Below are 12,317 nucleotides of genomic sequence, written 5' to 3'. Positions count from 1 at the left end.
GTCAGTAAACAGCCCTTTTTTTCCCCAAAATCATTCTTTAACACATCACCTTTTTATTAAAATCATGCTGGCTCCAGGGGGTTTCCCTTTGCCTACACACACAAACACACACAACACCCCACAACACACACCACACCACACAAACACACCACCACAACACACAAACACAAAAATCCCAAACACACAACACACAAATATGTAGTTTGGCAGGGCCCGGTGCTCATGCTTCATTGTGTTGCTGTGATCCGTGTGTGCTTTTGACGTCAGTCTGAGGAGTGTGCGGGGTGTGTGTGGGGTGGGGGGGGTGGGGGGCTGTGGGGGGTGTCAGCAGCCATCCTGTCTACCGAGGAACATCAACAATGAGCAACATGTGTTAAGCAATGGTCTCCAGTCATGTGCTGTGCGTACAGGTTGGATTACTCTACATGTCAGACTTTAATACGTGTTAGGACATTGCAGCACATGAATGAAAACCATTGGTCCATAAATCCAACTGTCTGCTTTGTGTGTGTGTCTGTATGACTGACCCTGTCCCCCCCACCCCTACCCAGCTGGGAACAGCGACAGCGTGTTTGACGTAGAGAAGACTGTGGGCACCATCATCATCGCCAGGCCTCTGGATGCTGAGCAGCGCTCCTTCTACAACCTGACGGTGCAGGCCACAGACGGCACCAACACCGCCTACACACAGGTACAGCCGCAGCTTCATTTCACGCTTGGTGCTTTACAGTTAGACATGTCAGTGTTTTTGGAGCAGCTTAAAATGCTAATGCACCAGAAGCCACAGAGGAAGAACGTGTGTTCATGTTACTGCTCCAGTGGCTCAGCTCAGCGTAGAATTGAGAAGTAAAAAATATGTTGATTAACCAACAGACATGTTAACCCAATGTTGGTCCCCTCATTCACTAATGCTGTCCATGAGTCAAAGTGACTGGATCACATTAGATACAAAGATCCGTCTGAAAGGAGAATTAACAGGTTTTTTTGTCCTTTTAGTTACATTGACACACAAACAGCCACGTAAAGGGTTTGATGAAAATGTTAAAAATTGTGTTACTGTGGAATATCAGGGGACAGACAATATATACACACACACACACACACACACACACACACACACACACGTGTGTCTCACTATCTTTGTGGGGACCAGTCATTGACATAATGCATTCCCTAGCCCCTTACCCTAACCTTAACCATCAAACCTAAATGTCTAACCTTAACCCCCACCCCCACCCTAACCAGAACCCAATTCTAACCCTGATCCTAAAACCAAGTCTTATTCCTCAAACAGCCCTTTAAAGTTGTGGGGACCAGCATTTTGGCCCCACAAAGCTGTCAGGACCCCATAAGTATACTGTATTCCCAGTTTTTGGTCCCCACAAATGTAGTTAAACATAGTACACACACATACACACACACACAATCTCACAGTCCCCAAAATAATATTTGGAAGAAAATATAGATATCTTTGAAGGATTTTCCATCCTTTTTGTTTTTAAAAGCTTATTTTGGGGCATTTTAGGCATTTATTTAACCAGGACAGATGAAGACATGAGAAGGGAGAGAGAGGGGGTATGACATGCAGCAAAGGGCCGCAGGTCAGAGTCTAACCCACGGCCACTGCGTTGAGGAGTAAACCTCTATACGTGTGCGTCTACTCTACCAATTTGCCATCATATTGGTATCAATAACACTGTTCTCACACTGATGAGCGCTGATCAAAAATAAATCAATTTCTGTTTCTGCATTGGATATTTCTTGCCTCAAATACTTTCAGAAACACACTAAAGAGTACTGATTGGCTGTAAAATGAGAATGGTTGAAACTTGCTAATGCCATTAGGAATACTAGGAGGAGGCAGACAATATGATTTCTGGTCTCATGTGCTACTGTCAGTAGCTGACAGTTTCAGCAAATATGACATAAGGTTATGTTCATAAAAGTTACCTGCTGAACCTTTAGGTAAATATTTCAATAGATAGGGTTCCAACTGTCTCAGGTTATAAAGCTGCCTGTTGTTTGTCATTGTGCCTTTCATCATCCTGTCTAACCAGAACACATTCTTCATATATTGGTTTCAGTATTTTTTCACCGTTTCACAAACATACTCCCTTATTCACACACACATACAGATAAAGAGACACACACACACCTGTAAGATGGAGGAAGTCTCCCAGATGGAGAGTCAGCATGGCGTCATGCCACCAGGGAATGTCTCCACAGTTGAGCAACAGAAGGCCACCTGCTGCAGTCGCGTTTAAATTTAGACTCTTCGCCTGGCAGCACTCAACTCCTGTCTCAGTTCGCCTCCTCTTCTCTTAATGTTGTCTCTGGATAGCAGTCAGTACAAATCTCAGACTCCATTTTCTATATGTGTGTATAGTACACGTTTTCTCTTTCTTCCCCCACTCAATCCTACTCCTGGGCCCCGTTTCAGGACGGAGGTTTAACAAACTCTGAGTTTAACCCTGAACTCTGAGTTGATCTACCCTGAGATGTGAACTCTTTAGTTTTTGGTTCCGGAACAGCTGATCCAGTTCAATCAACGCCGAGTAGGTTGACTCAGCGTTAGGGCAGCATAAATGGAGCCATGATACTACAATTCACCATGGTAACCACCACAAACAAACTGGTCGGCAGAAATACTCATGTGCACATACAGCAAGTTTGAACATATATTTAGTTATAAAAGCAACACAGCGGCGGCTGAGAAAGAGAATTTGCGTGGGAGAAAACTGCTGCTAGAGTAAATACGTAAGTTCCAATATAGTGTATTATCGTCATGTTTAATCATAAGTTTAATATTACATTTGGATGCAATCCTGCAGGCGAAAAAGTCCTAGGCCTACTAATCCTATTCTGAGGCTGCAGCATCATTAACAGATTTATAATTCATAATTCATCTTTTATTTCAAAGGGTTTTTCACATCCATTTTTAATGTCTCATACTGGTCTGTGTCCAGGGAACTCTACAAAACATTTAAAACACGTTTCAGAGCGAGGCGCACTCGTCGGTGCAATGCTACAGTGGCTTTACTAATATGCTCTGCATCACCAGTGTTGTAAAGAAAACTGCTGTTGGCAAAAAAAATTGACACAAAGAATGTGCTGGGATGTAGTGCATGTCCACGATGGGTGATGTTAGTGATAGTGATAGTGATTCTGAAACATGCTGGAGACAGAAAACCCAGAGTTTCCCTCATCTCAGGGTTAACTAACTCAGTTTTCACTAAACCAGCTTTCTGAAACGGACCCTTGGTCCTGCTGCTGTTCTGAACTTGATAATCCTCCCAGAGTTCAGCTGGGATATTTTGGCAGGGGCGTAGTCAGCACTGTGGCTCAGTGGTTACCACTGTCCCCTCACAGCAACGAGCTCCTGGGGCTCAATGTAGCCCTTGATTTTTTTCTCTCTAAGGATTTAAAACCTTTATTTCTGTCGCTTTTCTCCCACACCAAAGGACTCACAGGTTCTATGGTGTTTAAAGCTCCACATAGCGCCAAGGGTCCCCTTGAAATGATGCCATCTGCCCATGTCTGTGTGGTTCACCCAGACATCTTGCCAGACAGCAGACTGGACGTGCAGCATGGACACGTGTCAACATGTCCACCTAGAGACCTGATGTGCTGTAGCGTAAACAGTGTCCACTGTCTGCCCTGCTGTCCTCAGTTGCTTTGGAGTATATCAGAGCCTTTAAGTGTTCAGTGTGACGTCATACCATATGGGTCCACATGCTGTCCAGCCATGTCTACAGGTCAAAGTATGTCTACCTGTTCCATTGGCCAAACTCGTAGGCTGCTCTTGGCTGCATCACACAGCACAGCCTCCCTGACCTCTCCCTGTCTCTGTCTTTCTGTCTTTGTGTTTGTGTTGACTCAGAGAACTGAACAAATGCAGATAATGGTGCACAGTTTCAGACAGTCTCTCCTCGGGGGCATTTATGGTGTGGCTTTACCAGCCCGGTGTCACAGAATTCCGTGAAATGATCACGAACTGTTCCCATTGCATTACGTGGTGGTGGCTACCACGGAAAACTACGGAGCCCCCCTGGGGTCAGCTGAGAAAAAAAAAAAAACTGTGGAAAGATATTTTATATACAGTATATTCTAACTTGTTTTCTCCTAGTTATACTACAGCACTACAGTTAAAACATACGTGTTGTAGTTTATATTAGCACCGCCGGTTCCTATAGGGACCAGTCTTATTTCTCCAGGTTGGTGGATGGCTTGCTTTGATAAAAATGAGTTTGTAGTTCATTGTTACCCATACTTTGTTAGGAAAGATGCGTCATTTGTGATTTAATATCATTTGGCTATACGGATTATGAATCCATGCACATGGTTTAGTTCTTTTTTCTCCGCTGACCCCAGGGGGGGCTCCGTAGAAAACAATGCCAATATAACTTCGATGAGAAGATGACGTAGCATTAGGAGCAACTATGGTAGCGAGTAGTATGAAAGAAAAATCCCTTTTTCATATTCATCTTTTTATAGAAGATTTTCATGTTACGCTGTTTTGAAAACGGTAGATCTTCAGCTTTTAGAATCCATGCACCAATGATATGTTGTTGAAACTGTATTTTTATTACTAAGAAGAAGAAATATAAACTTTGTAAGTATAACAAAAAGTTGTGATCAAAACATGACATGACGTGCTTGGTATCACTAAAACACTAGTGATTGTTATTTTCTTAAATCTTTAAATGTCATAGAGACTTACTAACATTAGAGACGGTTAGAGAAAGCAGTTTACACTTTAACCCATTCACACACACATTCACACACACATGGTCCTTGACACTAGCCTGCCTGGGACCAACTTGGGTGAGTGTCTTGCTAAAGGACTCTTTGACTGTCAACCTTGTTGTTAAAGGACAACCGATCACCTCCTGAGCCATAGCCCCCCAATAAGCAAGCGGAACTGATTTGATAATAAAACACTGACACAGCCTCTGAAAAGGCTGCAGAGTGGAAAGGCCCATTTACGGATTGTTCCACCTTCATTTAATTGCATCCATGTACTAATGTACCAATGTATTTTCTCATGCTACAGTCCAGTTTCACCTCAAGAACTGATCAAATGAAATGTCTCACGTTGATTTCCTGCCTCTCTGCCTCTCCTCCTGTCTTTTCCTGACGCCAGCTGGGCTTCATCAACAGTCATCTGTGACTCAGGAACTTTCCATGAGTCATGACACACACCAACCACAAAACACGCTGCATGACTTCTCTGCAGTCTGTACCATGGCACACATCCAGCTGGATTCATAATTTCAATATATACTTAATTCCAATGACACAAAACATAGTCATGTGCAGGTTTACGAGTAGGGTTGTCAGACATCTTGTATTTCTTAACACCATTCACTTATATGTCAAAGTTGACTTGTACATGAAAACATCATAGAAATTGACATTGCCTCTGCAAGCGAATACACTAATGCTGCAATCCTATTGTAAAAGATTGATTTTTATGAACTTTTTGTGAACTTTTCAAAAAGGAGAAAGAAGTTAAACTAGCCTTCATGTCCTTGTGGAGATGAAATAGCTCAGCCCTCAAGGGGGCTGGGACAGTACTGACAGACCAACATCTGTCCTCAGCCATTGTTGCTGCATTAATAATGGCTAGGAGATTCATAGCCTACACTCAACATGTCCTTTCACTGATGTACTCCTGGAAAGTTTTCAGTCAGATGACAGAAACATTTTGGTTCTTGATAACTGATTCTCCAGTGCTATCTCCCATAAATTACTTTCATATAATATGCATTAGCAAAAGTGTCTTATAAGAAATGCTAAATGAGGAGGAAATGTTCATACTCACATGTTAGAGTGTTGCTCCATGTAGGCTGACCCGGGTTCCAATCCAACCTGCGGCACTTTGCTGTGTGTTTGAAAAAGAAATACCACAAAATATCTACTATTACTGCATCCAGGGAAGGATAATAGAACTAATTTAATGATGTGTTCCAGGTTCACATCACTGTTATGGACAACAACGACAATGCTCCCATCTTCTCCCAACCAACCTATGATGTCACTATTTCTGAAGACACACCATCTGACACCGAGGTGGTCCAGGTTCTGGCGTCGGACCGTGATGAGCACCACCGGCTGACCTACTCTCTGCAGAGCTCCATCGACCCCAGCAGCATGCGTCTGTTCCACATCCACCCCACCCTGGGCACCATCTACACCGCCCAGAGGCTGGACCACGAGGCCTGTGCCCAGCACATCCTCACTGTCATTGTAAGTATATGTCACAGTCTCTGTCAATCATTCCACTTAGGATCCTGTGCTAACAGCTGGGACTCTTTGTCTATCTCAGTTTTCACTGAGGGGGTCCAGTTCTGTCTGCATTGTTGTGTTTAATGATGTTACCGCTGGTAAAATACCTTCACTAATTAAATCCATACTTTAATGTGACTTTATAACCGTTGAGCTACTACGCCTGTTTGGATAGGCAGAATCTTTGAATCTGCTAAACAAATTATAGAGCACAGATACCTGTCCCATGACTCCTAAATATTTTAAAGTGATGTAATCTGTCTAACTGACAAGAGGGGCGGGGAGCACCAGACTGCCATACTGCTTGGACATAATATAACTTCTGATCTGGAGATACTTAAAGAAATGTTTCAAAGGAATTAGGGGTGTGTTCGTATCAACTGCGCAGTTTGACAGCCAGGCCGGGTTGCCAGATATGCCTGTAAAACTGTAAAAACGTAATCCCAACTCTCTACTGCTGTAACATTAGTACAGCATGATATACCTGATATATACTGAGCCCATTTATGGAGCTACGCTGGTCCACCTGAACAGCCACCTGTGAGAATCAGCATGCCCGACAGTCCACGTGGAGTCCACTCTGTCTGTAGCCCATCAATCAGATTTAGGAGTCTTCTTTCAGTCTTTTGAATGGCAGATAATACTAGGCTTGGGGCCAGGTGATTAAGACCCCATTTGCTACATCGCTAGCTTGTTTTGTGGAGTCTAACGTGGCATCCAATTTCACCAGTTTTTGCATCTGCTTTACTGGTTTTGGTGCCATTGCAGCAGTCACTCTATAATTGTCAAAATGGGACAATTAAGACTGCTTAGTCAGCCACTTTCGAACAAATTCACCAGAACACACCACCGCTCAGTACTGCACCATAACCAGAAGTCCCCACATTTGAGATTTCACAATTACATGATCATCAGATTTTATTCAGTTCAATGTGACCATGAAAGACTTTATCTGTCTGTTTTTTCCACAGGTGAAGGACCAAGAGTTTCCATACAGAAAGAACCTGGCTCGTGTGCTAATAGAAGTGGAAGATATAAACGACCATGTACCTATCTTTACCAGTGCACTGTATGAAGGCTCAGTCTATGAGTCAGCAGCAGTGGGATCAGCTGTGGTCCACGTGACCGCCCTGGACAAAGACAAAGGCGCAAATGCCGAACTACACTACTCAATTGAAGCAGGTAGGCACCTCTGCTAAATACTTGCTCTTATATGTTATAATATTGTTGTATACTCTGTAAATAATTCCCCTAAAATAACTACCACATCGATAACATTGTTTTTGTATTTTCAGGGAACACTGGAAATGCATTCCATATTGAACCAGTTCTGGGTATCATCACTGTTGCACATGACCTGGACTTGTCCAGCATAGGGCATTATGTTCTGACTGTCAGAGTCACTGACAGTGGCTCCCCTCCGCTGTCTACCACCACTATAGTGCGCATTGCGGTCACCCTCTCTGACAATGCCGGCCCAAAGTTCCCTCAGCCTGAATACCAGGCTGAACTCACAGAGAATGCTGTGGTTGGGACCTCGGTCACCATGGTCAGTGCAGTCAGCCAGTCCACCCTCACTTATGACATTAAGCAAGGAAACACAGACCGTGTTTTTCAGATAAATCAGTACAGTGGAGTGATTTCTACTCAAAAGCATTTGGACTATGAAACTAAAGCATCATACACCTTGCTAGTTCAGGCTACCAACATGGCTGGCATGGCCTCCAATGCTACTCTGTTAATCCAGTTAGTAGATGAGAATGATAACCCACCAGTTTTCCAGCAACTACACTATCACGGCAGCATCAGTGAGGCAGCACCAGTCAACAGCGTGGTCTTAAACTCCGATGACTCGCCTCTCGTAATCAAGGCCACCGATGCTGACCGCAACCAAAATGCTCTCTTGGTCTACCAAATCGTTGAAGACACTGCAAAAATGTTCTTCACAGTGGACTCGGGAACTGGCTCCATAAGAACCATTACTAATCTAGACCATGAGACATTCGCCACCTTCCAGTTCCACGTTCATGTGAGGGACAGTGGCAGGCCACAGATGACGGCAGATAGTCCAACAGAAGTCACAATACAAGTGATTGACACAAATGATTCACCTCCTCGCTTCACCCAGAATGCCTATGAAACAGTTCTGCTACTCCCCACCTATGTAGGAGTAGAGGTTTTGCAGGTTTCAGCCATAGACCCTGACAAAGATGTCCCTGCAGAGCTCACCTACTCTCTGACTGATGGAGTACTGGAGCACTTTGCCATCAAAGCTTCCAGTGGAGTCATCACAGTCAAACACAACAACTTCTCCAAAGAACGTTTCCGGTTCAGTGTTAAAGTTTCAGATGGGAAATTTTCGAACACAGCTTTGGTGACCATTCTTGTTCGAGAAGCTCTGGACTCCGGTCTAAGCTTCACACACACTCTTTACTCTTCATCTATTCAAGAGAATGTATTAAATATTACCAAAGTGGCTGTGGTCAATGCTGTGGGAAACCGTCTCAATGAACCGTTAAAATACACCTTGTTGAATGCCGGCACACGCTTCAGAATCCGTCCAACCTCCGGTGTGATCCAAACCACCGGTATTCCCTTTGACCGTGAAGAGCGTGAGTTCTATGAACTGGTTGTCGAGGCAAAAAGGGAACACGACCGTCTGCATGTGGCCAGAGTTATGGTTAGAGTCCAAGTTGAGGACATAAATGATAACGCCCCTGTGTTTGTTGGACTTCCTTATTATGCAGCTGTGCAAGTAGAAGCTGAGCCAGGATCACCCATTTTCAGGGTCATGGCAGTAGATAGTGACAAAGGGATTAATGGAGAGGTATCTTACTATCTCAAAGATGACCATGGTCACTTTGAGATCAACCGGCAGTCAGGTGGTCTAAGCCTCAAGAGGGCTTTTGAGTCTGACTTGTCCAATGTGGAATACCAGATGGTGATATATGCCAGAGATGGTGGCTATCCACCTCTTTCATCGACTATAGAGTTCCCCATCACAGTAGTCAACAAAGCCATGCCTGTCTTTGACAAACCATTTTATTCTGTTTCTGTGAATGAGGATGTGGCTGTGCACACCCCCATCCTCGGCATCAATGCCACTAGTCCTGAAGGTCAAAACATAATCTACACTATAGTTGATGGAGACCCGTCTCTTCAGTTTGACATTGGATTTGATACTGGAGTCATAAGCGTCATCCACTCTTTGGACTACGAAGCAGCATCATCTTACCACCTGACCATCAGAGCCACAGACTATCTCACTGGTGCCCGTGCTGAGGTAGATGTAGATGTGGTTGTCCAGGATGTAAATGATAACCAGCCTATATTCCAGAAAATGTCCTACAGGGTTGTTTTGTCTGAAACAGCCATGATTGGAACTCCAGCTCTTCAAGTTATTGCCACTGACAAAGACTCAGAGAAGAACAATGTTGTCCGCTACCAGATCTTCTCTGATGTGCAGAACAACACAGAATACTTTCACATTGACAGCAGCAGTGGATTAATCCTGACAGCACGTATGCTAGACCATGAACTTGTCCAGCAGTATAACTTCATCGTCAGGGCCACAGATAATGGCTTCCCACCATTGAGTAGTGAAGTATCAGTCATAGTTGTGGTGAATGACATTAACGACAATCCACCCGTTTTTAATCAGCTACTCTATGAGGCATACGTGAATGAGTTAGCACCTAGGGGTCATTTCATAACCTGTGTCCAGGCATCAGATGCTGATAGTTCAGATTTTGACAATTTGGAATACAGCATTTTGTCAGGAAATGAAAGAATGAACTTTGTGATGGACAAAACGACAGGAATCATCACATTGTCCAGCCACCGTAAGCAAAGAATGGAGCCGGCCTACAGCCTTAATGTTTCAGTGTCTGATACGGTGTTTACCAGCACTGCACAAGTTCATATTAAGGTGCTGGGGGCCAACCTGTATAGTCCAGTGTTTGCACAGAATACGTATGAAGCAGAGTTCAGAGAGAATTCTGCTGTGGGAACCAAAGTAATACAAGTAAGTGCTATTGAAATTCATTAAAATAATGTTTTGCTCCTTTAAATAATTTCTCAGAAGAAATATTTATAATATAATATTGGAATATAAAATACACGTCTGTATTGACCAAAAAAACTTTTTTTTAATTCCAGGTAAAGGCAACAGATGCAGATCCTGGAGTGTTCGGTCACATCACGTATTCCTTTGTTAATGATGTGGGCAAGGACCAATTTAGCATTGATGCAAGTGGTCAGATCACCACTGTAGAAAAGCTTGATCGCGAGGACCCAGCAAATAAGGACATTGTTCTGACAGTGGCAGCCCAGGACTCAGGTGGACGTGTCTCTTACTGTACTGTACAAGTTACTCTGTTGGATGATAATGACAATGTACCTTACTTCCATGCCACAGAGTACCGAGCTTCAGTCAAATCTGATGTGGCTAAAGGTTTTTTGGTGACACAGATTCAGGCTTTTGATCCTGATGATGGGATTAATGCCAAAGTGACATATTCACTTTACAGTGAGGCACATGTTCCTGTGGTAGACATTCTGGAGATAGACCCAGACAATGGTTGGATGGTGACTAAAGGCAGCTTCAGCCACTTGAGGAACTCTGTATTATCCTTTTTTGTGAAGGCTATGGATGGAGGAAGTCCAGTCCGGCACTCTTTAGTGTCTGTCTACATCCATGTTCTTTCTCCAGATGCCTTCATTCCTTCCCTCAGCCAACATCAATACTTATTTAGCTTACCAGAGGACACCCCCATAGGTTCAGCCATAGGGACGGTGCGCCTCAGCACTTCTCCTGAATATGGTTTGGTGTCTGCTTCCTATGCCCTGGTTAATGGAGAGACTGGAGAAAACAACTTAGATGGTGTGTTTCTGGTGGAAAAGGATACAGGTGTGATCAAGCTTGATAAGTCCTTGGACCACGAGGTGATAAAAGGATACCACTTCAAAGTCACTGCCACTATACAACAGGCTAAACTGGATTATGTGACTTCTGCTGATATTGAAGTCAAAGTATTGGATCTGAATGACAACAAACCAGCGTTTGAGGCCAATTCCTATGATGCCACAGTTATGGAGGGAACGTCAATTGGAACCAGAATCATTCAAGTCCAAGCTCTTGACCCGGACTCAGGGGGTAATGGCCAGGTAACATACAGTCTTGGGACATTAATCCAGTCAGAAGCGGATTCCGAGACCTTGTTTGGGACCTTTAGCATTGACAGCAACACAGGCTGGATCTCTACATGCAAGGACCTGGACCATGAGACCAATCCATCCTACACATTCACAGTGGTGGCCTCCGACTTTGGGGAGAGCCTGTCTCTTTCCAGTACCACCACTGTGACCGTAGCAGTGTCAGACGTCAATGACAACCCCCCCAGGTTCCTGGAGCAACACTATTTTGGTTCGGTTCAGGAGAGCGACCCGCCAGGCGAGGTGGTGGCTGTGCTGAACACCAGAGATGATGACAGCTCTGCCGTTAATCGTCAAGTCAGCTACCACATCACTGGTGAGTACCACTGGACATGTCTGCTAGGGCATTGCTACAGTATAGGAAGACATGAATGCTGATATTGGATAATTCTACACAACCCTGGATTTTGTCCAATTATATTTTTATTACATTCATTTATTTATTACATTGTTTGCTTTCCAAAATATTTGTGCACGATCACTTGAAGTTAAAACTAGGGAAAAATTGTTTTTTAATGGCAAGTAAACTATAGTTAATGGATGGTTAAAGATGGGAAACTAGTGTTAATTTAAGGTCTTTGACAGGATGCCAACCTTGGTGTACTGCATGCAATTCAGACACCGTACATCCTCCATCCTGTCCTCCACACCCTTAAATGATGTTTAGTATACTCATTTTCAGCTTCATACTTGTATACTGGACTTCTACTAGGACATGTTTACATACTTTGATTTTCTAAAAACACATTGTTTCTCACACTGTCCGATGTGCTGCCTGGCAGAAGGTAATGATTTGGACATTTGGACTTCCCAGG

General features: G+C 43.8%; 1 protein-coding gene across 5 annotated transcripts in view; it reads left to right on the top strand.

Moving 5' to 3' along the window:
- The window catches only part of fat3a (FAT atypical cadherin 3a), a 156,972-nt gene that overhangs the window by 104,907 nt on the left and 39,748 nt on the right, over positions 1 to 12,317 (top strand). For all 5 annotated transcript variants that reach the window (XM_032507422.1, XM_032507415.1, XM_032507417.1 and 2 more), the window contains 5 exons: positions 552 to 691; positions 5,974 to 6,249; positions 7,260 to 7,470; positions 7,584 to 10,312; positions 10,447 to 11,818. In XM_032507422.1, coding sequence (XP_032363313.1) covers positions 552 to 691; positions 5,974 to 6,249; positions 7,260 to 7,470; positions 7,584 to 10,312; positions 10,447 to 11,818 — 4,728 coding nt within the window. The remainder of the gene's footprint in view (positions 1 to 551; positions 692 to 5,973; positions 6,250 to 7,259; positions 7,471 to 7,583; positions 10,313 to 10,446; positions 11,819 to 12,317) is intronic.

Source organism: Etheostoma spectabile, chromosome 3 (assembly GCF_008692095.1).
Source record: "Etheostoma spectabile isolate EspeVRDwgs_2016 chromosome 3, UIUC_Espe_1.0, whole genome shotgun sequence".
NCBI classification, from domain to species: Eukaryota; Metazoa; Chordata; class Actinopteri; order Perciformes; family Percidae; genus Etheostoma; species Etheostoma spectabile.
This window is presented reverse-complemented; position numbering and strand designations above follow the sequence as displayed.